General features: G+C 38.4%; 3 protein-coding genes across 8 annotated transcripts in view; 2 read left to right on the top strand and 1 right to left on the bottom strand.

Moving 5' to 3' along the window:
- The window catches only part of sh3pxd2ab (SH3 and PX domains 2Ab), a 59,319-nt gene extending 53,085 nt beyond the window's left edge, over positions 1-6,234 (bottom strand). For both annotated transcript variants that reach the window (XM_040001425.1, XM_040001426.1), the window contains exon 1: positions 5,856-6,234. In XM_040001425.1, coding sequence (XP_039857359.1) covers positions 5,856-5,927 — 72 coding nt within the window. In that variant the 5' untranslated portion in view covers positions 5,928-6,234. The remainder of the gene's footprint in view (positions 1-5,855) is intronic.
- LOC120714868 (N-acetyllactosaminide beta-1,3-N-acetylglucosaminyltransferase 3-like) lies at positions 579-4,356 on the top strand. The gene is made up of 2 exons (XM_040001430.1): positions 579-669; positions 2,864-4,356. The coding sequence occupies exons 1-2, from the start codon at positions 662-664 to the stop codon at positions 3,978-3,980; spliced, it is 1,125 nt and encodes a 374-aa protein (XP_039857364.1). The 5' UTR covers positions 579-661; the 3' UTR covers positions 3,981-4,356.
- Positions 6,235-8,809: 2,575 nt separating the features above from the next.
- Positions 8,810-26,003, top strand: part of slka (STE20-like kinase a) — a 21,726-nt gene continuing 4,532 nt past the window's right edge. Inside the window, exons 1-18 of one of the 5 annotated variants that reach the window (XM_040001421.1) lie at positions 8,810-8,946; positions 9,051-9,438; positions 12,367-12,531; positions 15,021-15,069; positions 15,561-15,710; positions 16,697-16,769; positions 17,099-17,293; positions 17,510-17,591; positions 17,728-17,859; positions 18,020-19,234; positions 19,331-19,461; positions 19,950-20,073; positions 20,388-20,567; positions 21,993-22,085; positions 23,673-23,744; positions 24,744-24,873; positions 25,522-25,646; positions 25,736-25,930. In XM_040001421.1, the coding sequence (XP_039857355.1) occupies positions 9,289-9,438; positions 12,367-12,531; positions 15,021-15,069; positions 15,561-15,710; positions 16,697-16,769; positions 17,099-17,293; positions 17,510-17,591; positions 17,728-17,859; positions 18,020-19,234; positions 19,331-19,461; positions 19,950-20,073; positions 20,388-20,567; positions 21,993-22,085; positions 23,673-23,744; positions 24,744-24,873; positions 25,522-25,646; positions 25,736-25,930 (3,261 nt within the window). In that variant the 5' untranslated portion in view covers positions 8,810-8,946; positions 9,051-9,288. Of the gene's footprint in view, positions 9,439-12,366; positions 12,532-15,020; positions 15,070-15,560; positions 15,711-16,696; positions 16,770-17,098; positions 17,294-17,509; positions 17,592-17,727; positions 17,860-18,019; positions 19,235-19,330; positions 19,462-19,949; positions 20,074-20,387; positions 20,568-21,992; positions 22,086-23,672; positions 23,745-24,743; positions 24,874-25,521; positions 25,647-25,735; positions 25,931-26,003 lie in introns of all 5 variants that reach the window. The other 4 variants (XM_040001420.1, XM_040001423.1, XM_040001422.1 and 1 more) reach the window with 4 other exon arrangements.

Raw genomic sequence — 26,003 nt, 5'->3', positions numbered from 1 at the left:
AAGCATACTCTGGTAACAATGGCATCAAGATTTCTTACAGCAAGTACCTGGTTAAGCACCATGTTTCTAAGAGGCCCAAGTAAAATAGCCTCAGTTTTGTTTGATTTTAGAGCCAGCAAATTAGAGGACATCCCATCTAAAGCAGAATATACCTCAGCTTTTCTGCGGGTAGTAAAGGGTATGGTTAATAGTCCTTTATAACAGCAATGAATCGGAAAAATGTCAGTGAAGGTTCTAAGTCATCCAGGTCATCGTAGTCTAAGGAGCTTGGAGCTTATTCTGCATAAAATAGAACAGTTTGTTATATAACCCCCAATCAGTCATTTAAAGCCCCAGTCACATGGACCCAGGCTAGCCAGGACCCTCTAGCAAATCCCAAACTACCAGGAACTGCAGTAATAAAATGGAAATTCAAATTTTAATTTGATGGACCAACCCCACATTTTTCCCTAGTCACCACTTGTTGACAAGAGACCACAGCCAGTTTCTAAGCCTGTTTGACTGGGGTTTTGCATAGCTTAGTCGCTAGAGCGTTAAGTCTCAGCGATGACGAGCAACACAACCTGAGAAGTTAAACAAGTTTGTGTGCCACAGTGACTCGTATTTCACACAGCTAACTCAGCTATCAGAGGAGACTTGGCCCTCACTTCGGTCAGACAAAATGATCAGGTAATCATTGACTTTTCTGTCATATGCCGTTTGTATAAAGACAATAATGTGCTTTAACCTCCTAGGACCTGGCGTTCACATATGTGGACATCACATTTTGGGTTATTTAGACCAAAATACTGAATTTTGCTTTGCTTTAGGAGGTTAATTTTGTTACAACTTGTATTGGTTTAGACAAGATAAGCTGAGATGATGTTTGAATGAGAACTTTTCTGTCATTCTAAGAAGTCCTGAAAAAGATTCTTAGCTTTCAAATACACTATCACTGAGAGACTCTATTCCTTTACAAGTTAACTATAAGAGGAAATAAAGATAAGTTATAAGTCAAACAATTCTAGCATTAAAGCTAGAATGATATAATACTAACGTTATGTGTGTGTGTGTGTGTGGGGGGGGGGGGTTCTGTAGCATTATGATTTATTATTCATTGAATTTGAATTTTATCATAGTTAATAGTTCGCTAGAAAACTTACTGTTTCGCAGACATTTAGGAAATAACAGTAAAGAAAACAGGATGATCTACTTCTTCTAACGTTTCAGTGAAATGGAAGATTGTTTCTAGTGACAATATCCATTTCAGTCTTTGTCACACCTGTTCAAGGTGAAGAGTTCAGGTTATGTTCAAAATGCTGACTTTAAGTAATTTGATTATATGGACATTTTGCATGCAATTTTGTTACATAAGTATAATGTCAAAAGTAAATTTATTAGAATATGATCAAATTAAATGTACTTGATTGGTATATATTCAGTTTATTCCGAACTAATTTTAATGATATATTATTTTAGTAAACACTGAAGTCAGCAGCAGAATTAGCACGTTGTTTTTATTAACTGATTTGGTCAGCTTTTAGGACTTTTAAGCACTTTTACTTTTTAATATACTTCTGTCATTTATGGTGTAACCTAAGAATGGTTACATTTAGTTAGACACAGTTTTAAATGTTTTATTATATAATTACAGAATATCCGGAGCTTTTTGAAAAATGTCAAATAAAATAAAAAATGTTTAATCCGATATAAACCATGACTCCAAAATCTGAATTCCTCCAAAGAAGTTTCAATAAGAGATCAATCCTAAAATGTAACACAACAAAATGTACTGTTCCTATATCAGTTATATTAAGCTATTATTTTTTATTAACCTCCTTATCAAAGAGGACTGCAGGTAGTTGGGGAAATCAAAGATTGAGTCACTCTGATTGACTCCAAGCCCTCTAGGACAAATTTTTGTCATTTTTGCAAATAACAGCTGTGTAATTTAAAGGCAGAAATATTATCAACAAGCTGCAATCAATCCAAGTCAGTCTGTGCCAGTGAGTGCAACTCCTCTGCAATACATCTCTTTGTAATAGTGGACTCGAGTCAGCTGGGCAGTAGCTGGTTAATTCTGGCTATACTCCTGTATAAAAGCAAGGTTGCCTGGTAGTTTGATAGTATGTCATCACTGGTAACATCAGTGATGTGCTTTTCAGAGGCCTACCTTCAAAGCGTCAAATCACAACAAAAGTTCCCTCAAGGTGCTTTACATTGTAAGGTAAAGACCTTACAATGTTACACAGAAAACAGAAAACCTCAAAATGAATATGACTCCCTACCAGTAGAGATTAATAATAGCACATAATTAAATGCAGAGAGGTATATACACACATAGTGAGTGAAAAAGGTGACTGAAGAAGAAACATTTAATGCTTCATGGGATGTTCATCTCCCAGCAGCCTAGACCTAGTGCAGCGTAACTAAGGGAGGATTCAGGGTCACCTGATCCAATCCTAACTATATGCGTCATCAAAAAGGAAAGTTTTAAGCCTAAACTTAAAAGCAGAGAGGGTGTCTGTCTTCCAAATCCAAACGAGAAACTGGTTCCACAGAACCAGCCTGAGAGCAAAAAGCCCTAATGGGGTGATACGGTACTATAAGGTCATTAAGTTAAGATGGGCCCTGATTATTCAAGAGCTTGTATGTGAGGAGCAGGATTTTCAATTCATTTCTGGTTCAACAGGGAGCCAAGTCAGAGAGACCACACTTCATTTTTAGTTAGTCATGCATTAGACACGGCCTATAGAAACTATGCTATGTATGTATGATATGATATGTTTGTAGTACCTGAATGTCTTAAGGCGTTATTTATTGATACATGCCTAATTGAAATTTCTGTTTAGTGACTATTTATTTATTTTTTCACTGTTTCCAGGGCCGGCCACATCGAAATTGTTATGCTCTTAGGATCACTTCTCTCTATTGTTTTTTTTCTTCAATATTATAGCGACACTGAAATGTTCCGCTCACCAAAACTTGTAAAAATGTATAACAATTCCTATAAATACTCATTCCCAAAATGTGAACAAAACGTGGCTGCTGCCAGAATCTCAGGCTTCGATGGTTTCCCTGATATACTTAAAGACTTTCTTTACTATCGTCACTGTCGCTATTTTCCCATGATTCTGGACCTTCCTGACAAATGCGGAGGCATCGAAGAACCTGAAGACATCTTCCTTCTGGTTGTAATTAAAAGCTCCCCCATGCATTATGAACGACGTGAAGTGCTGCGAAAAACCTGGGCTCAAGAGAGGTCATACAAAGGTTTGCGGATTCGAAGGATTTTCATCCTTGGAACAATGGGTAATAACTTTGAGAAAGAGCGATTGAACAAACTCCTCAAAACAGAGCACCAGGAACACAATGACATCCTCCAATGGGACTTTCAAGATACATTTTTTAATCTCACTTTAAAGCAGGTTCTATTCCTCAAATGGATGAAAAGGAACTGTCAACAAGTTAATTTTTTGCTAAATGGTGATGATGACGTTTTTGCCAATACGGACAATATTGTGGACTACCTCCATGGTCGCCGTGACAATAATGGAAGCCAGCATCTGTTTACCGGTTTTCTGATAAAGAATGGATTTCCTGTAAGATGGGACAGGAGCAAGTATTTTGTTCCATCTCAAGTATATGAAAAAAATGTTTACCCCAACTATTGTGGTGGTGGGGGCTTTCTTTTGTCCAGCTTTACAGCTTTAATGATACATAGCTATTCCAATGCCATTCCACTTTTTCCTATTGATGACGTTTACATGGGAATGTGCCTGGAAAAAGCAAAACTGGCACCAGCACCTCATATCGGTATAAAGACATTCGGATGGTACATTCCCTCCAAAACAATAGATCAATATGATCCTTGCTATTTTAAAGATTACCTCTTGGTACACCAATTCTTTCCTAATAATATGTACCTTATGTGGCATCAAATAAATGACCCTAATCTGAAATGTGGTGTCACAAATTCGTCTAGGACGATCCAAACTTAAACTTACGGTTAGTGATATTGCATTTTATGACTTTAAGTCACAGCAATCATTGAATCATGTAAAAGTTTTAAACTGATATATCACGTTTGCCCATATAGACAGTCAGCCAGACAGCCACTGTTACATGAGTGACATAATCACAAACAGTACATAAAAGATTCAGTACTGATTTTATTTCTGATTTGTTTTTTTGTTTTTTTTAACATGTGCGTTGTAAATAAATGTGAATTGAGTTGAGGTAAGTCTTCAGATTGGGAGGTAATGTCCAGCTTTTGAATATAGTCTAAGGGTCGAAAGTGTTTGTCATGTTTTCATATGTTGCAGGTAATCCACAAACACAGTTATGTTCACTGCGAGTAGGCGAAATTCAAGAAAGTGGGTTGGTGCTCGGGGGCACTAGTATTTGAAGTATTCATCTGAAGTATTAATTAATTACTTTTCCTGCTTTAACTGTGACTAGGGATGCACTATTATTTAACCAGTAATGACATTTGATGTCAGAGTGAAAAAATGCATTTATTGAAGGCAACTTGTGATTTTTATCTGTTTGTAACGTTAATGCAGTGTAGAATTGAAATACTTTTTAGTTATTTGTTTGTAGTTGTTTTGTTTAAAGTAGGGGTTTGTTTGTTTCAATGGGGCAAAATGTTTGTTAATGAATAACAAACACAAAATAAAAAGGAGACTACTTGTCAACCAAAACGTGATTGTAAAGAGTGATCTGTTCATCCATTAATATGATATATTTAAGTGAATTTGGGTAGTTGTTGTGTAGATATGTATGCTAAGTTTGGTGTTGTGTTAGTTCAAATCCATATTAACCCATTCTAGCCTCAACAAGAAGTAAGGCTCAAAGCTTAAATTACAGGTTTGACATCTACAGCATACGCATTTGCTTTGTAAATGAGCTCTCCTTTGAGGAAAAAAAACATATCAGTTACCAATGGTCCCAGCTTAACAGAGTTTAAATAAAGTTAATCCCTGGGTTAGCTCGTTCTCATCTAACATTCAAACATGAACACATCACTTTTTCTGCACTTTAGATTGTTAGGTGAACAATGAAAAGCAAAAAATCACTGGGGAAACAGGGCACCACAGTTAGTCTGCATGCCATATACACAATTAAAACATTAAATATATATGTGTGTAAAAATATAGCTGCAAATCCCTGACTACCACTTTTGCTACGTCTATTTAGACGATGGTGCTGCTTAGGGTGCAGCCCAAGTCTTAGGATCCTCATCCAGCTGGCTGTCACGTATATGTGATTTCAGTTTGTTTGTGTTTTTAAGCCTCTGTGCATGCTGTCGGCTCTGTCAGACGTCAGACACGGTGACACTGTATTTTACAGGCAAAAATAAAATACTGATGTTTTTCAGACTCGACAGTACAGCACTAAGCAAAAGCTTGCAAGAAGACTATTACTTTAAACATTTTTAAAACACAATTACTTTAGTTTATTAAAATACCCAAATAAATCAAAGCATCTGATATTTTTTAAATGACCTGATAATCAATCACTGTTGTCAAGTATATAAAAAATCAAATGTAATAGGTTGTATCTACATTTCAATCAAAGCCATGTGGTGACAAAAAATACAACGCCTCAGATCACCACAGTCATAAAGAGACATCTTCTGGGTACCATGAATGTCTCTATTTAAAAAATTTAATTAAATTAAAAAAAAAAAAAAAAAAAGCACCAGGTCCGTTCAACAGCTGTTTGGTGAAAGTAATGGACCCTCAGAGCAACACTGGCGTCCACAGAGCTGCATAGCATGGGTTAAATTTCCACAGAGACAATACACAATAACTGCACTGGTGATCTACTTGAACAAGAACAGAACGAAAACAGAGAGAGAGTACACAACTTACATAGTGCTTCGAAGGATTCCTTCTTTTCTGCACGTCCACAACATTTACGTCAAGGAAGGTGCGGAACTGCATCTTGACAAGCGAACAAGATTTGCACCAAACACAATACTACAGTTTGCACCAACGATGTTCACCCATGAAAACTTGGTTGCTTGTAGTAGAAGCGCAAGAAGAAGAAGAAAGAGTTGAGAGGAATGAAAAGAAATAACTTTCCTCTTTCAGGCTTTGGGTGCATCCATGAAATTACAGTGTCAGGCGGCCTCGGAGCATCTGGACTCCTTGTGAAACATGACAACGCAATAAAACTGGCGTCTAATCAGACTTCTCCTCCTTCAGGAGGGGCTGCGCCGCTGCTGTTGCCAAAAAACGGGGGGCAGTCTGAGCAGTACAGCGATTTAATATGTAGGCTATGGGGCGGTCCTGCTTCAGCTGGCTGGACACACCACACGGGACCAGGGAGGTCACACTGTTTTCAAACAGGTTCTTGGATTTGTTGGTCATCCCTAAAGTGACTGATAGTTTGGGTGAAATGTGAATAGTGAAAAGACACATTTCCTCTCCATAAATGGGCGATGGGCTGAACTGCTGTATAAGATGAAACATCTGTAGTTTTTTTTAATGATTTTGAAACGCTTTTTTGCAACAATAAACGTCCCCGACATGTGCTGTCTCTTAACTTCAAGAAAACAGTCCGTGTGTCTGAGCAGGCACGGACATTGACCGTGTTCGCTACTTGCAAACAAACAGGCAATTTGACTAGTTGGCTGACGCGTATATACTTGTCTAATTTGGCTATCGCTTCCAAGTTATACATTAGATTTCCGACAGCACCTAAAGCAGCCAGCATACCGTTGCTCCCTCCTTGTGGAGACACGAGGTAAAGCGCGAGGAGGAGGTAAAGAGAACAATTCATTATTATTCCCACATTGTGGCGCTGCAGAACATAAGTGGTCTGTTTGCGTTGTCCTCCTGTCTAGATAAATTTCCTTCCTGTTTGTGCTTTATCCTATAATAAATCTTTCCTTATAATTTATGACAGGTATACTGTTTATAACATCTAGTAACATAGTAACATACACATATTAAAAAAAAAACACAGACATATATATTTTTGCACCACTTTTTAAAACTGAGTCATGCTGGAACATTTCTCAGTCTGCTCCACAGCTTCATTCCACATACAGTAATTCAAAACCTTTTTTGTGTCGTCCTAATATGCTGCTTTAAAAACAACAACAACAACAATAATAATAATGACCGTTTTAAAACTACGTATTTTTACTTTGCACATTTCTGAAGTGACCATATTTAGTAACGCCTTTACATTCCCTCTAGAACGAAAAGGTTTTGTGTCATATGCGAATATTGCTAATGTTGACATATCAGATGTGTGTAACGTAATTTCTATAAATAATGACATTTGTATTCTTAATAGGCTCCTAACATAGACTGAAGTATATTATTTGAATGTTTTGCTCACTGTAGGCAAGTGAAATGTTATAATTTTTTGGCTGTTATCAAATTCAGATTAGAGATGAATACTCTGCTATATATTTTAGGCTGTACCACAGCATTATTTCTAATGTAAGTATCAACCAGTTAAAATGCTTTTTTCGGGTTAACTGGTAACTCTATAAAAGTAGTCCACTTTTAATTTTACTGTAGTTTTTACTGTTTAGCTGTTAAAACCAGTGAGAAGTAAAAAAGTGAAAGACAATTTTATTTTACAGTAATTTAAAACAGTGAAATCCAAAGATGAGCTGTGATGCACTGAGTTTTGTTGCTAAATGTGAAAACTAATAACTAATAAACTAATTAAACTAATATTACCAGGTATTCACAAAATGAAAAAAAAAAAAAATATTTTTTAAAGAAAAAAAGGGGGGGGGGGAGAGAATTCTACCATTTTCTCCTCTTTATGCCAACAGGAGGACCACAACTGGCATGCGTGGTAGAGGCGAGGGGGCTGAGCCCGGCTGAGCGGAGCACGTCCTGCTGGGGAGGAAATAGCCGCTACCCAGCTGCGTCAAGCTAACTAGAAATAGACCTGCTGACAGCGGAAATCTATTTTTATCCTCCGACGTAAAAGCGTCCACTCTGTTGTTTTGCTCAAGTCGGACAATAAAACCAGTCTGTTTCTCGTACTCCAAAGTGAACCAGTGAAGCGGACCGGTTCGGTAAAATAACGTTGATACTGCGTTTACGCCACCTATCGTACATTGAAACGCCTAACCATCGAGGTTTAAATTCGGTCTTGTCACGCAGTACCGTCACACAATGTATTACTATAAAATGTGATTATAATCATATATATTCTATCGTAATATACTTACATTTGATCTAACTTGAATAATTTCTGTAAATTATAATTGGTTGTTTATTTAGATGCGGAATATATAGTGTACAAAGCCACAGCAAAAATACATCTTAGCTCAGAAAGGCAGATGTAATATATGACATCCATGACCACCTAACTCCAAACGCTATAGACCCTTGTATAGTTATGACGTAGGCAGTAGAAGGTCTATTATAGATTTTCTTTTTGTCTCATAAGTTTAATATGTGAGGGTTTTTTAAAACCCTTTATTGTATTAGTCAACTAAGCTTTTCTTTGTCACCTGGCAGCCATTTTGGTCATTCCTACCGGAAGTTATTCTGGCAATTATTTTGAAGCATCATCTAAATCAAATGGTATTTTTATTTTAGTAGTCAGTGGGACAGAAAAACTTTGAATGTGTAGTAGTTTTTTGTCATTTAAAAGCTATGCTAACTGTATCACAAAGCAAGTTTAGAAGTTTGTAGTTTTTTAACTTTTTTCTGACATCAATAATTAAAACAAAATATCGCTACCATTTTTTTTGACGAAATTGAAAAAATAAAGCGAAACAATGTAAATAAAAAGGTCTGCGTAACAGTTGCGTTTTATTTTGAAAGACTTTAGCGGAAATATCAAGAGCTGCGATAGCAGCTTGATGCTAGTCCACTAACTTGTGTGTGGTCAGTCAACCTAAGCATGAGGTCCGTTGACTGCGTTTTCGTGTTGGTAACGTTATACGATTAAAGAAAATATTCTGTCGAAAGTGATGATATGGTAAATATTTTTTTCGCTTCGTTTAATTTTGTTCGCTCAAAACGGAAACACGAGCCTCTGCGGAACAGCTAACTCTTCTCTGTATCCCTCATCTCCTCCGACAGCGTCCTGTGAAGGCTGCTAGCTATGATGTGACTGTGATATCCGCCGTCGAGGGAAGTTATAATTGACATTATCATAGCTGAATGGCTAAAGCACCGGTCTGTCTGGCTTCATTTAACGCTTGAATGCTCTCATTTCGATAGCCTTTTGAGCTCCGCGTCGGAGGGAACCGCTATAGTTTCTTGGCGGAAATAACCGAAGAGAGCGTACTCGCGGTGCTGTAGTTCACACCTAAAAAAGATGTCCTTCTTCAATTTTCGCAAGATCTTCAAACTAGGGCCGGATAAGAAAAAGAAGCAGTATGAGCATGTACACAGAGACGTCAATCCTGAGGAAATATGGGAAATTATTGGGGAACTGGGAGATGGAGCCTTTGGGAAAGTGTACAAGGTAAGTTGACGTGTTACGTTACATCCGCCTTTGGTTTTCTACATTTCTTTATAGACTAGCTTCAGTTGTTTCGCGTGTTGCTGTCTCGAGGTCATAAGCTGTAAAGCTGACAGCGATGGTTACAGCTCTTGTTTGGGTAACATATTCCAACCTTGGCCACCTAACCCTCAGCAAATAACATATTTGTTTCATATAAATCATGCAGGAATTGACTAACTGCTAATATCATCCTGTAAAGAAATGTGACCAGCAGCTGGGATCTTAAACTCAATTAGTTTTTGGATATTTTCTATTTAGCAGGTTTAGCACAGGCTTTGTGTCACTGCCGGAGTATAGACATGACTTTACCAGTGAGTTGCACTTGGGGTTGGTTAAAAACTGATAAAGGTGTGGTCCACACACAGAATCAATATGGCCTCACATGTGACATGTTGGATTATTTGGGCCTGTGACATGTCAGGACAACCACAATAAATAGTTTAAACTAATAAAATGACAGAGCAGGTGCAGCCAGACTTTTAAAAAACACACACACTTTATGCTAATTACTGTGACAGGTGCACAGCTGGGTTTAAATTAGGGCAGTGGTTTGTCACTTCTGGTTTGTTTTCACGAACCCATATATATAGGAACTGTTACAACAATTTGATGACATAGAAGAGTACCTGTTTATTATTTTGTTTAGGTTTGTTTTCCTGCTGAGAAAGTCAGGTATGCTTTCCAATGTTGTAGTTTGTTGGTGTATAGTTATGCTACATGGAAAAATATTCAATGCTGTGTCCTCCAGCTGTAATCTCTGCTACTTTACTTACCTTTCCAGGTTATCTCTCCAGGAGTTTGCTCTAGGCAGAGAACACCCTTTAGAAAAAGTTAGTGTTTGTGTACTTGTAGCACAAGTAGATTAACTTGGTTAACTTGTATTTTTTTTTAAACATAGTTTCTTTTAAATATTTTTCAATGTATATAACTGTTTTAGTAGATTAGTGAAAAATAGTTTCCACAACCTTCCATGCCTTCATGCCTCCTTTTGTTTTGGCACTAATCCCTGTTAAAGAGCTTTCTTTCTCTCTCTCTCTCTCTCATTGTGAGCTACTTAACACTGTTCCTTCCTGGTGCTCTTGTGTTCAAATAATGCAGCAAATGGCCCATAAATCTTAATTTGTCTTCACTTATTTCCTAGTCTTGTTAGCTGATTGGCTACACGAGATGAGAGCCAAGAAATACTTGAGTGCCTTCTCACACCAAAGTATACAAAATATACACCTGACTCCCAGTTATCACTTATGTGAGCTCAGGTGAAGATATCTTTAATCAGGCCACATTAGTATGAAAGCGCACTGTGCTTTCATTTGCTACTTCACAGGCTTCTGGCAGCTAGCTCCTTTGGGTGGGGTCGCAGAGTTTGCAAGCAACATGTGAATCAGCTGTTCAAGTGAGGTCAACAGGAAGAGAGAGAATTCTTAACTAGTAGATGAATGTATTACATGTTAAGTGTTTCATAGACACTTTTAGTACTGCAAACAAACTGCTTATATAATTCTTTCCATGCAATGAGTCATTTTTTAAAAATCTGATCTACCTATTCAAAGATAGACCTCTACAGGTGGTGCGATATGGGAGTTTTCATTTATCAGCTATTTATTCACATTCGAGGTTGGGTTTTTTCTGGCTCAGAATGGGCCTTTAGGGTGTTACTATACACGTAAGCATGATGGTCTGCAAATAAAAAGTATGTTACCTTATTTAACAGAGGTACATACATTTTTACTGTTATTTTTACTGTTACTGTTTTTGGCTGTTTTACAAACATAAATATATTTAAGCTTGACTCCAGAGTTCTGACAGACGGAAATGTATTTATTTAATGAAGTAAAAACTCTGCGTTCATGGATGTACATTTGAATAACCAGTGCTGAACTGTCAATGATTATTATTTACAAAGAACCACAAAGTTCGCTCCCTCCCTCTTAAACATGATTATAGCACTCCTGCGCTCTCATTTAATTCCTCAAAACAGATCAACATTAAGCATTTAGCACATTAAAATGTCATGTTCATGATGAGCAAAGGCCACAGGCTCTTCTTTAATGAGTCAAGTGACAGACAAATTATGGCGTCTCTCTTCACTGTAAAGCTAATATTGAATCTGCATGTAAGCGATGGCCTGCGCCTGACAGGCATCAGCCACTACAAAGGGGAAAAAGAGGCAGGGAGTGTGTCAGGTCAGAAGAGTGTAAATATAGGGTCTGACACACTCTGCTGCAGTTGGTCTTTACACTCCCTCCCTTTTCTTTTTCCCTAACTCCCTAAGATTGTGTCTGTATCCATAAACATTAGGCCCTAGGCTGGACTTAAAATAACTTCCCAGTGCTTTATTTCACAAGTTCAGTGATCATTTTTATTGGTCTCCTCAGTGCAGCTCTATCAGGAATGAGAATTTAGGGTTTGAGTTGTGCAATAAATGGCACAAACCTGTTAAATCATATACATATTTGGTATAATAATCACTGCAATGAGTGTGACAGAGTGAGATGAAAGAAAGGAAAGAGGGGAGGAAAAGGAGTGGAGGAAGTGAGCATGCGTTGCAAGATCGGCCTGTGTTAGAGTAGCTCAGAATGACAGGATGTGTTGTAATTTTTTTTTCTTTTTTTATCAATGTTTGACAAAGAGCTGTCTTAAGTCTCTGAAATGAGTTTCTTGAGATACAATCTTCTGTAAGCTGCGTAATTTATATTGCTCCAAATGACTTTTTTCTTAATGTTGATATTCTTCCGTAATTCCTGTTGTGTACAAGTTACAAGTTGTTGCTCTGTAAAATTATGCTGAGCAACATTTGGCTTATAATTAGCATGATCCTTTCCCATTTTATACACTGTGTGCTGTAAGGATATACTCTACAATTGATCATTTTGTCAATGTTGCTTGCAGGCACAGAACAAGCAGAATGGGACCCTGGCTGCTGCTAAGGTTATCGACACAAAGACTGAGGATGAACTGGAGGATTACATGGTTGAGATTGACATTCTGGCCTCCTGCAACCATCATCACATTGTCAAACTGCTGGACGCTTTCTACTTTGAAAGCAAACTTTGGGTAAGTTCTTCAGTTTCGTGCTGGGAGGAGTGTCTTTCTCCTCATGTAATGCTGTTTGATCTGAAGCCACCAAGACAAAGAAGCAGTGAAGCATGGAGAGACAGAAATTCATTATAAGGCACCATTTGTTATGCTGTTTCACACAGGACTTTCAGATCATTCAACTGATGGCTCATGACACTAAACTTTTCTTATTTCTTAAAGAGTTAGAATGAGTCATATGACAAGCAACAGAGGCTAATACACGACTAGGACTGCATGCTTCACTGGAGTACCTGACTGCTTAGAAGTAATAGGCCACTACTGAGAAATGCATTATCATACTTTATACATCTTCCTATTTATAATGAGGGATTTATGTATTTAGTGGAATACTCCTCAATTTGGCCTTATTCCTATCTCCCTCAAATCATAACCAGTGTGCACAGTGTATTTTACAATGAGAAAGAACGTATAAATCTCTGAACACAGCCCCTCATCCTCATCCTGGTGTTTTACTGTGAGCACAGAGGTGCAGCTTTAATACATGGTCAGTAGATCTCATTGTGTGCAGTAAGAGGCCCCAGAGCAATTAGGTCCTAGCAGGGGGTGTCATGTGACTGTCCCTTGTGGACTGGCCACAACCATGGGAAGATAATGGAGCAGTTTTGGTGGCTGGAGAAAGTGCCTGTGAATAATTCAGAGCCGCACGCAGGTTGTCCCTCTGGCCTTTGAGTTCAAATAGCATGATGAATGTGTAACTGCCTACATTTAGCTTGTGCCGGGTGTTGAGTTAATGTATAATATGTTCATTAATTTTCTACAAAGGAAATCTGTTGCTAGAAAACAGATGTTTACTTTGACTTGTGTCTACAATCAGTGTACGTTTAGTTTAATACACACCTGTAAACTACAAAAGAGATGGCATGAGAAAGTGTACTGCCAAATGGGAAGAACCACTTTGTTTCTTCCTTTTGTTTGAATCACTGAATAGAGGGTGGTGCTCTGTTTGTAGCTTCGATTGATTTTTGTATCATCTGATACCATGAGCTGCCAAGCAACGTGCAGGCTAAGCCAATAATGATGAAGTACTGGTCGGGTACATTACATCAGCTCTTACAACTGAGGTCAGAACCTGTGCAGTTTTACATCCTAGCATAGGGGAATGAATGTTCCCATGGTAATGTCATGTGCATTAGTTTTATTTCATTATCTCTCTGGAACCCAAAGAATCACTGCACTTTATGAAAATTATTGCATATTTGATGAGGTCACTGATATTTCATCTTAAAATATCAGCTTGAAACTTGTAATTAAGTAGTTAACTGGCACCATTTTATGTTAATATTTGTTGTTAAAATATCCCCTCTAAAATTACACAGTTTTATATTTAAAAGCATCTCCCCTCTTTGTTTTTTCTTCCCTTGGGGAAATTTCTTCCAAGATAGAAACATCCAATTAAAGCACACTTGCACCCAACGTTTTATTTTCATTCAAAGTGTATTCCCAAGCTTTTAACATGCGCATATGTGCATACTGTTTTGAAAATGAGTTTTATCCCTACAAAGATGGCAGTAATGGATGTCTTCCTCTTACTGTTGACAGAAGCACAATACTGTGAAGAAATGCTTTAGGCTTAAAGGGATCATCACAGAAAACGTTTTTCAATATTGTTGTTTCTATAAAGTATAAGTGTATAAATTAGTACATATTTAGACTAATGACAAACCCTCATTTACATATTAAAACCTATAAACCTTTATATATAAACATATAAGCAAATGTTAAACATTTTAGAAATATTGTATTAAAAAATAATATTCATAATGCAAGTTAAGTATTTTAAATAACATGTCTTCTTAACTGGCATAGTATGGAGAGACTCATGTTCACTTCCTTTAAGTATTGCCCCTTGTACATAAAAATGTGCAAAGGGATTTTCTTGTGTAGTTCTTCAGTATTAATGCAGCGGTTTAGTTTAAAGCGTGCGTGCTCATCCTAAACATACATGTTCAAACTCTTCTGCAGTGTTTACCAAAATGAGGAAATCGTTTTTCACTAGGATCTGTGATGAAACATACATAGTATGTGTAAAATATTTACATGCATTTTGCACTAAACATTTTTCTATACTTTTAAGAAACAATTTGTATTTTGTAGAAATTCCTATAATAGACTCATTCATCACAATCTCCTCTGTATAGTGGAAAAGGATCCCAGTCACTATCAAGTTCAAAGCTTGAACTTCTACAGATATTTCAGTTCAAGAAGGACTAAAAGACAGACGCATGTAGAATGGAAACCAAAAGACGTATAGCTCAGTATGGCTGATTGGCATCCTGATCTCTACAGTATAATCAATCTTTTCAATAAACATCATGTTGTTCCAGCTTTTGAAAGTCACAAATTCCTTATTTAATCAAGTCGTGTGCTGCAAGGGTAGGTTAAACTGGGACTTTATTGTATTATATAAGTGTATTACTTAATGTTCTTTTGTTCTACCATTACAGATTCTGATAGAGTTCTGTGCAGGCGGTGCTGTCGATGCCATCATGCTGGGTAAGTCCCTCATTCACTAAAGCAAAAAAAGAGTAACACTATGAAGTTCTGCAGCTTTTCCTTTTCTCCATCCTCTAGTGCCAACTCTTTTATTCCATCCAGAAGCCTGTACTGAAGGGTTTTTTTTCCCCCCTCTACCAAGTTGGCAAAGCAATTCCAACTGTAATTATTGTAGCTCAGGTTTCAAGAAGCAGTTAAAGTACTTCTTGTTCATGCACTTCCTCTGTCTTGTTTTGAAGCCTAAAGAAACACAAAACCACTCATTTTAAAATGCAAATTGCATTGCAAAGAAGATGATAATGAATTCACTTCACTATTCAATGTTGATTCATTATGACTCGCCTAGATTTGTCTAGTCATATGTGCTTGCTGATGTAAAGGTGGAGATGACCCATTTTGTGCTTGTATTTGTGTATATCAAAGCCTACAGCAAAATATTCACTGGGAAAAATTGGGACTTTGGAATTTTCTCTGTGCATGTTTGTCCTTAGAGTTGGAGAGACCCCTGACTGAGCCCCAGATTCGTGTGGTGTGTAAGCAGACTTTGGAGGCCTTGGCTTACCTTCATGAGAGCAAGATCATCCACAGAGACTTGAAAGCTGGGAATATTCTCCTGTCCCTGGATGGAGATGTAAAACTGGGTAATTGTGTTTTTGTTTTTTTTAACCATTTCTAACCATTTACTAACAAAAGGAGATATGAGAGGTTATTCCATTAAAAAATACTAAAATCAACTAAATGTTCTCGCAGAATCAGTTTTTTGTTTTGTATTTTTTACAATAAGCATGTTTAATAAAGTACATAGGTTTGGTTTGAATCTTTAAGTTCTGAAACCACATAATCTCTTAAGTACACGACTTACTTACTTGGGATGAATTTGTAACAAAACGGGGGGGGTTGTCTACTAAACTCACTTTAGTATTATATTCATTCTTTGATTTGTCCTTGGCTCTGTATTAAAACAGCCGTTGTAGATCTCTTTGTAGCTTGACTTTGGGGTTGGTGGTGACAGTGCAGCACTGTGGTTTGTTTACACATAAAAATGTAGTGAGTCATCATTTGGCATCAGGTTCAAAAACTTGGAGAACAAAGTGATGTGCTTGCTGTGTGTTGTTTTTTTTTTTTTTTTTTATTAAAAATTTTTTATTTTAAATATTCTACCTATGTATGTGTTTTGGTGATGCATAATGTTTCAGAAGTAAGAGTATTCATGTTCATGTTGTTGCTGCAGCATCCATAGCTCCTGGCTGCCTGATGATTCATGTTCTGTAGGCAGAGGGTCATGACGGAGCCTGGCAAACAATAATTATCAAGCCAGTCACCAGGGACTTAATGATAGATCTCTTTTTCCCTCTAATGTGTGCATACTGTAAGTGTTGCAAGAAAAGAGAGCAGGCTGAAATAACTGCACAGGTAACACAACAATGATGGACCCTAAGAGCATTATGAAAGGGAATGTGAGGCTTTTCTGCTCACTCTGGGGATAAATATTATAAGTGTAAAGCACTCTCTACTGTGTTTTGTTTTGGTAGAAAATGCTATTTTATATTCTAGTCTCACAGGGTGTCATTTTACAGTTTAGCTTAATTCATTGATGAAAAGAATCATGATTTATTTCTACTTTCAGCTGACTTTGGTGTGTCTGCTAAAAATACCAAGACATTACAGAGAAGAGATTCTTTCATCGGCACTCCATATTGGTGAGTCACACTGCCTGCTTACAAGAGGGCATTCACCTCTTAGTATTTGATAATTGTCTCAGACTCTACCACAGCTAAGATGACAGTGGGGGGTTTTTTTGTTGTTGTTGTTCTTGTTCTTGTTTTAAATCATCAAAAAATGTGGGATAACAACTCATTTGAAAAAATCTATGTATTAAACAAACTTCCTATTTTATATTCCTTTCCTCCTGGAAAATAAGAGCATTGACCCTTAAGCATTAGAAGATATGCTGAATGACCTCATTTACCTGCATTCCAAAATGTGGGTTATTGATTGGTGGCTCTTACTGACTGATTGAATTTCGCAGGATGGCTCCAGAGGTGGTAATGTGCGAAACTTCCAAAGACCGTCCATACGACTACAAGGCTGACATCTGGTCCCTTGGCGTAACGCTCATAGAACTGGCACAGATTGAACCGCCCAACCATGAGATGAATCCCATGAGAGTGCTACTGAAAATAGCCAAGTCCGAGCCGCCCACACTCATGAATCCCTCTCGCTGGTGAGATACTGTGCTGGTGATAACTGGGAAGGTGGTGCTGGATTGTTTCCAAATGGGAGATGAGGAAATGTTGAGGGTTTGCATGTGTGAAAGCATGATAAAATATTAATGTTAAAAGGATAACTACTACTGAATTACTACATTATATAAAGAAAAAACCAGGGGTACTTACTCTGTTCTGGGACCAACAAATTCGGTCTTCTTTACCATTTAAAGGTCACCAGAATTCAGCGACTTTCTGCGCAAAGCACTTGACAAGAATGTGGACAATAGGTGGAGTACAGTACAGCTTCTGCAGGTGAGCTGCAGTTGCAAACTACTATAAAACTAAGTGATGCATAAATGTCCGTCAGATGTTAATGTGTCACACTTTAAATGATTTTGCAGGATAAAATTTTTTATCTAATGTTGATATCTTTTGTCTATATATGTAGCATCCTTTTGTCACCAGTGTAACTGACAGCAGACCTCTCAGAGAACTCATAGCTGAAGCCAAAGCCGAAGTCACAGAAGAGCTTGAGGACAGCAAAGAGGAGGAGGAAGAGGACGAACCTGATACACCTCTGGTATGTAGTTTTTTGGGGGTATGTGTATAACAAGCATTATAGTATTTTAATTTTTTTTTATCATTTAGATGAACACTTGATGTTGATAGCTTCATTAAACTCATTGCTGTAAGCTTTATTATTGCTCACTGTGGACATATTGCAATTTCTGTTGGTTTAGGCTGGTCCCGGGCACAAGCGAGCACCTTCTGATGTCAGTGTGGCCAGCTCAGAAGATGACAAAGTTCCATCAACTCCCTCCACTCTTGAGGCTGTTAAAGAAAAGATGGAAGTTGAGCCTGCTGAGGACCAGACTAGTGATAAGTTATCTGATGAAGGACTTGGAACAAGTGAGGTAGACAAGACTGAGGAGGAGAAATTAAATGAGGTGTCTGATGCCAGTAATGAAGACCTGGCATCTGGACTAGTAGAGCCCAGCAAAGATGTCATCTCACATGACTCCACAGAGCCTAAACCAGAAGAGAGTCAAGGTGAAGAGACTTCTGCTGAGCAAGTAGTTTCACAGCCAGAAGAACCTGTAAATACAACAGACAACCAAGAACTTGTCACAGAAACAGAGGAGGAACAGAAGGAGACAGAAGAAAGGATAATGGGTGATGAAACTACCCAGGTAATGGAGGAAGAAAAAGAGCCAGAGCAGGGGAAGCAAGAGAAAGAAAAAGAAGCTGGTAAAGAAGAATCCAGAGAATCACAAGCAGAACCTGAAGATGCAGAAAAAACAGAATCCATTCCAAGAGATGAGCCAGAGGTAGAAAAAGAAAGCAAAGAATCCGAAGAGGAAACGACTGAACCCAAACTAACAGAGAACACAATGGAAGCCATGGCTAATGGCACAGATGAAAATGTAAACATTGAGAATATGGAATCAGATGGAAGACACACGTTTATAAATGAAGACACAAAATTAAGTGTGGATGAGTCATCTGCTGAGCCTGTAGAAACAAAACCAGAAGAGAAGCCTATGGATGAGGCCCATGAGGAGTCACAGCAGCCTGAACAAGAGAGCCAGATCACAGAGGAAGCTGAGCTAAAGGAACAAGTACCAACTGAGTCTACAAATGGCATCTGTGATGAAGTTAAAGACACCCCTGAGGATTCAGTGGTCCCACCTAAAGATTCCTGTGTGAACGAAGAAGAAGAGAAAGCAACCCACGCAGATGAGAGCACTTCCCAAGATGCTGTCTCTGTCCAAGAGAGCGAAACGGATTCAGAAGCCAAGATGGAGCAAGGAAGCCCTGCTGTGATCAGGCCAGATGTGGAGAAGGATTCTGACTCTGGGAGCAGCTCTGCTGCTGATAGCAACAGCCTCGACCTCAATCTGTCTATCTCCAGCTTCCTGTCTAAGAGCAAAGAAGGGGGCTCTGTGTCCTTGCAGGTAATACAGTCTGTGCCACAATTACACCATCAGTTATTACATTATCAACACTACCCTGATTACTCGATCCTCTAAAGCAACCCTGCTTTTTGGTAGGAGTCAAAACGACAGAAGAAGACTCTTAAAAAGACACGCAAGTTCATGGTGGATGGTGTGGAGGTTAGTGTGACAACATCTAAGATAGTGACTGATAACGACACCAGGAATGAGGAGATGAGGTTCCTGAGGTACGTCTGTATCTAATCTGCTTGACATACAGTTGTTCTAAATATGTGACATGACCCATTTAACTCGCCTGCCTTAAATAGTGCTCGCTCTTTTTACAACTCCCACAGCTTTTTACAAATGCCAGATGGGTTATCTCCCGTGATGAATGCCGCATTATATTACTGTCATTTCTCATGTTGCCTTGTAAAGACATGAGGCATGTTGCTGTTACTGTGTGTACAAGTGCTGTCTGACTACTGCACAACCCTCCTGTTAGTAATATATGACACAAATGTGTATCAAAAATTTTAAAAAGATTCATCAAAGCACGAAAAGCCATAGAGTATGAATGAGTCACTAAAGTTGAAATAAACATTTAGATATATTTTTTTAAAAAGTCACTGATGTGCAACCATAAAATTCCATCCATGTTTTTGTGAAAAAAGTATTCGATTTTTTTTTTTTAATAAGTAAATATTATGCCCTTATATTGATATGTTCACTGCAGGCGGCAGGAGTTGAGAGAGCTTCGCCTCCTCCAGAAAGAGGAGCAAAGGGCCCAGCAGCAGCTGAGCGACAAGCTGCAGCAGCAGCGAGAGCAGATCTACAGGCGTTTTGAACAGGAAACTACTGTGAGTCACTCTGGTTGTACTGCACTAGTGTGATGGGGTTTTTTTTCTTTCTTCTTTTTTTGGCATTTGGCTAGCTCCTTGAAAAACAAGCACCTTAATGTCAAATCTGGGCTAAATTTAATGCAAGTGTTTACATCAAATGTGCTGCCAGATTTTCCTTAACTGCTTAATTTTCACAATATTGGAAACTTTAATTTGCATTAAAAGCAAAATGAAAAAACGTACAAAAAAACAAAGAGATTATGTAAAATCTAATATAAATAAATATTGTTTTGGAATAGTCAGGGTGACCCTAGTGCGTATCAATTCTGCAGGCTAAAAAGCGTCAATACGACCAAGAAGTGGAGAATCTTGAGAAGAAGCAGAAACAGACCATTGAGCGACTGGAACAGGATCACACCAGCCGGCTCCGAGACGAAGCCAAACGGATCAAAGCAGATCAAGACAAGGAGCTCTCAAAGTTCCAAAACATGCTGAAGAACCGCAAGAAAGAGGTATGACCCTGCATGTGTGTTTCTCTGTGGAAGTGGGCTGAGTAGTACTTAAATTTGGGAGCTTGTGATCCAGAGCAGCTGCATGTGATGTGTACTGCATGTGTTTACAACTTAGCCGGTGGCTAACCTGGCTGTCTCATACTAATCCTATGGGAGTGGTGCGCCCTGCTGTATGTGTGCAAATGTTACCCAGACAGGCTGTGCTATCCTTCTCCTAGATGCTGCTCATTCATGTTGTTGTATCCATTATTCATCTGCCCAGAGGCTTCTGGTTGCAGCTTAAGAAATACTTTGCTCCTGGGGTGTGTTTGTTATTTTTAGAAAACTGTTTACAAAAAGTCAGGATAGTATCTTGACATGTTGATGTCCTAAGCTTTTGCTTGATGGTGCAGATATTCTCACGCTTGGTCTTTATAAGTCTTTCCTGGCTCTTTCTGTGCTCTTTAGTAGCCTTTAAATGCTTCTCTGGGTGTGCCTTTTTATGTCCTTAAGGGCAGTAGTGCTTATTGCCATCTGTTGTGTACGATGATGCCTTGGTGGTTGCCATGCTCCTCCCAGTTTGATGCTTAGGCTACTTACTTGTTATTGCCATTGTACTTAATGCTGTTTTACAGGTTGGCTTGCGTTTGCTTTCTTGGTGTTTAGATGTAAAAATCCAAGAATTAGGCTATGGATAAGATGTGTTTTTTGCATTTTGTCATGTTGTATTCTTTATTGAAATGTACTGTTACTGTGCATTTAACTAACCATGTTTCTTGTATGAGTGTGTGAGGTTGCTTTGGTCATGGGATGGCCAGATTTGAAAGGTTTTCCAAGTGGTGTTGGGCTTATTTGGGTCAAATAATAAATGCCTTTGGTCTGACTAACTGACATGGAATTGTCTTCAATAGTGCTGCAGTATTCTTTTGGAAATCTTAAGGTCAAGATGGATAAATAATCAACAGATTCATTATTAACAAAATTATAAGTCCTCTATAAATGGCAAATTGGAAGAAAACCATGTTGAACCTGCTTTATTACACTGTTAAATCTAATTTGTAATTACAAAACAATTCCAACTCAGTTATTCTATTTTTATCTTTTTCTTTGTTTTCCCCCACGAATCATCATGTTCATGGCTGCGAGACTTAATCGAATGCAAAGTAATGTAGGGCGAGCTGTTTTTGAGGCTAACATCTTCTGCCGTGCACATGTCAAATTCTTTCTTTTAACATGACTCTAACTCATGGGGGTCAAGTCGACAGTTCAAAGAAACGTTAAATGCAGGAGGTGGAAATTAAGCATGTTGACTTTAAATCAGTTGGTGGCTGGATCCAGTATCTCTCCTCTCAGACTGGGCAGTGCATGACTCTTACTGTTGTTGGCCAGCTTTGTTAGATTTTCTGACTATAGAGATCAAACCGATTCTGCACATACACACTTTAGGCCATACAGGAAGTTGGACATTCACCCAAACACAAGAAAAAAGAGCTCATGAAACGCTTAAAGGAGGACCTCACACTCCTCAACACTGCAGAGGTAAAGCATCACCTTCTGTGTCTGGAGTATTATCTGTGTATATAATTGCTCCCTATCTGCTATCTATCTACTACCTACTGAGCTGTATTGACTTTTGAATATATTCTCCTTCTTTATAAAAAATTTTCTCTAAGATTTTAATAATACCATGTACACGCTACAGTTAAATGGTTAGCTCTCACTGAATTTTGGCAAAACCAAATTTGTGCTTCAGGTAGAAGCTTTAAAAAAAATAGCAATTCCCTTTATGCTACACATATATATGAAGATTTGTTCAGGAGAAATAAATTATAACATACAGTCACCAGTGAAGTTACAAGGTTTCTGACAAATTTTTTGCTTTCATGATTTCTATCCTATGATAAAGATTTAATTTTCCTACTTTGTCACACATAGCAGTGGAAGTGTTGTATTGGACTATATTAAAAAGATTTTTACAATATTCAGCCTTTTATTAAATAAAGGTAGGAGGAACAAAAAATTAAATTGCCTCAAAGGAAGCAACATCCACCTTTTACTGTTTTCCTCAGTAATGAAAAATATAATTGAACTTTGAGATTTCCAGCTGTAACCAAAAAATGAATATTAGAATCTTTATGGAAGTAAAATTTGTGGTGCGGCCACTGAACACATGTCAGTGTTAAAAATCAAATCGGGTTCTGAATATTTTTTATTTTTCCTCAGAAAATGAATCAACAAAACAAAAGAAACACAAATTTAATGTTTTAGATTTGCTTTCAAATCTGAATACTTGTTTATCTCCATCTTCACTGATATGGAAAAATCATTTATTTTAACTGATGACTGCTCAAAACAAAAAATAATCATTATTAGATGCACTGTAAGGTTTTCTCCTTTGAAAAGTGTCCAAAATGTAATAACCATAACATGTAGTCTGCTACTCAATACTGCACATCCCACACCCGTCCATCAAGTACAAAACATCCCACAATGCAATTCTTCATCTTTGTTCCTGACACTACATATGTGGAATTTAATTATGTAATGCTACACTTGTCAGTGGTGATCATACAGTCTGTGGTGGTGATGATGATTCAGAAGTGTCAGATCTCAATTTACCAGCTACCTCAGGCACCATTCAGGCTCTCTTAACAAAGGAGCGACTGCAGACATAGCTTTTGTCTCCACAGTAAAGATCGTTACTGAAAGACCTTTTCAAACTTGGTTTTCCTGCGCTCAGTCTGAGACACACAAACAAATGTCTTCTTTTCTTTGAAAGGTAAACCTTAATTTATTTTGTTTTAAATATTCTGTAAGTCAGTAGCATGGAAAGTAACAAAACTGCTTTTTTTACCAGCTGGATTTAACAAAAATGCTAAAATTCTGAGCTGCTTTGAAGCATGGCAAGACAAAGAGTTTTGACAACTAATTGATTGACTTCCTAACATTCATCCAGACCTCGCCGCGAGCCTTAAACTCACCAACAATCCCAAAGTGGAAAACCCATTTTTAATGTAGGAAGGATCTGTGTGAGTGCTGAGTGAGTGTTGACGTGAGAGATCCTCAGGCTGCTGTGTGCTGTCTGTCCCTGATCAGGGCAAGTGCGCTGTGTGCTCTCCTCCACAGGCAGTGGCCCAGGTTATGATACAGTCTTTTCAGTTGTCCTCATGCGCACTCTTCAACGCTCAGATGCAGGATGTAAGTGCCCCCCCCATCCCGCCCCGTATCTCTTCATCTCTGGCCCATACTTAGATGTGTGTGAAGTTACATGACAGGATAGTTTGTGATGGTTCAACACATGTAAGCATGGGCAACGTTGGGATTTTTTTTTTTTTTTTTCCCTTTTTGAGTGTTGTCATCACTGTGTTTGTGCAGTGGTTCTTTCTTCCTCTCTTGCTCAGTATTTTTCCTCCACCAGTTCACAAATGTTATACATCAAGTCTGTGTATTTTATATGGTATTTATCTTGTATTACACCGTTTGCTTAAGACTAGATTAAATCTGGGTTGCACCGCTGTGTGGCAGCTCTTGATGAATTCTGTCTGGATCCATGTTTGTCTTTGTCAGCCAATATAGACAGCCTGCCTTTCAGGGCAGATGAGTCACTCATTGTGTATAAGTGGATTATGAGATCACACTTGAACCATCTTAATTTGGATTCAACTGTATAATAACAGCGTTACCTTAGTTTTCTTATAATCAAGTGAGTTATATGATCAGTTTTACCTAATAATAGTTTTATAATCGCAATACAACTTACAGTTAACACTAGCTAGATAAAGTTAAATAAAATAAATAGAAAATTTGGCTTCTTATGCAATTAGTCATGCATAATGTAGGCTGGTTTCTGGACGATGTGAATGTCACTGTAGATGTTGTCTTACATAAAACTTTGCCACAGTATCTCTACTAAACTGTTAACTTTTCTTTCTTCACTTCCATTGTGGATCGTTGCCATCCATGAACTCTGAGTGTCTCTTTTGCTGAGTCCAGTTGATGATGTGACATCTTAGTGCTCTGTGTTGTACTGAATTTTGAAGTGAATGGCTAGATTACATTATTTTGCTTCAGGCAGATTCGATCATTAAGATGCAGTCTAACTGTGACACTGCTGTGCTTCCCCTCTCTACTTTTTGCTGTCTCTGAGTGATCTCCATGTCTTCCCCAGGCAGTTTCTCACTGCTCTTCTCTCCTCAGGAGCAAGAGTTCCTACAGAAGCAGCAGCAAGACTTGGATGGAGCTCTAAAGAAAATCATCCAGCAGCATAAAGTGGAGATTGCCACGATTGAGAGAGACTGCCTTAACCACAAACAGCAGTTAATGAGAGGTAGAAGACTCGACTCTGTTACTGCTCTGTTTTGGAGTTATCTTTTTTTAAGGGTAATTGTGTAATGTATGCCATAGGAATTAGATTATTGAGCTACACAAATGATCACAGGGTATTTTAGGTTTACAGGGTCCTCGTGTTTACCAGTTGACTTGTAATTGTGTTGTAAATCTGGTGATCACTGATTCGAATTACGCTGCAGTGTTATATTCACACGAACACTGAGAACATAGTCAGAGATACCACATTTTGTGCCACTCTGTCTTAAGACTGCTGGTGCTGCTGTTTTAAACATGACAAAAAGGCAAACAACTTACCTCACGTATCCTGTGCAAGAGTCAAGTGTCTCAAACCTCATTTTCATGCCAGACACAGACATGAAAGAAACCACAGCCTGAGATGTACTTTTATTTTTGAGTCAGCGTGTAGAGGAAGTTGATGTCAGTGATGCCTCTTTTGCTTGCCAAGTGTGTAAATTCTGACTGTGACATCCAGACGACTGAGACACTGTGTTTAAGGGGATGTGCTGCTGCCTATCCAATTTTGCCTTTTTGTTTGGTTTTCAGACCCCTGTTGGTAACCAGCAAACATGCATGCACATGTTTTTTGTTCTGTTTAGCCTTGTTTGTGCTCACATGTGTTTTGTAGCTCGAGAGGCAGCCATGTGGGAGCTGGAGGAGCGCCATCTGCAGGAAAAGCACCAACTGCTGAAGCAGCAGCTGAAAGACCAGTACTTCATGCAGAGACACCAGCTGTTGAAAAGGCATGAAAAGGTACAAGCACAGAGTGGAACTGTAAATGTAACTGTAAAATTTAAATAACCCCACTAAAACAAAACTGTGGGCATACGTGTGTTTTATAGGAGATGGAGCAAATGCAGGGCTACAACCAGCGTCTGATAGAGGAGCTGAAGAACAAACAGACTCAAGAGAGGGTGCGTCTGCCCAAGATCCAACGGAGCGAGGCCAAGACCCGCATGGCTATGTTCAAGAAGAGTCTCCGCATCACCGCCACAGCATCCATCACCGCAGAGCAGGAGAGAGAGCGGATAAAACAGGTAGAGGCGCTGCGAGCTCGGGCTAGTGATGTTTGACCATTTTAAAAGAAGAGACTGGACATCAGTTTTTGTT

The sequence above is a fragment of the Simochromis diagramma genome, unplaced genomic scaffold (assembly GCF_900408965.1).
Source record: "Simochromis diagramma unplaced genomic scaffold, fSimDia1.1 OVJJ01000421.1, whole genome shotgun sequence".
Taxonomy (NCBI): Eukaryota; Metazoa; Chordata; class Actinopteri; order Cichliformes; family Cichlidae; genus Simochromis; species Simochromis diagramma.
The sequence above is the reverse complement of the archived record's forward strand: the minus strand, read 5'-3'. Positions and strand labels throughout refer to the sequence as shown.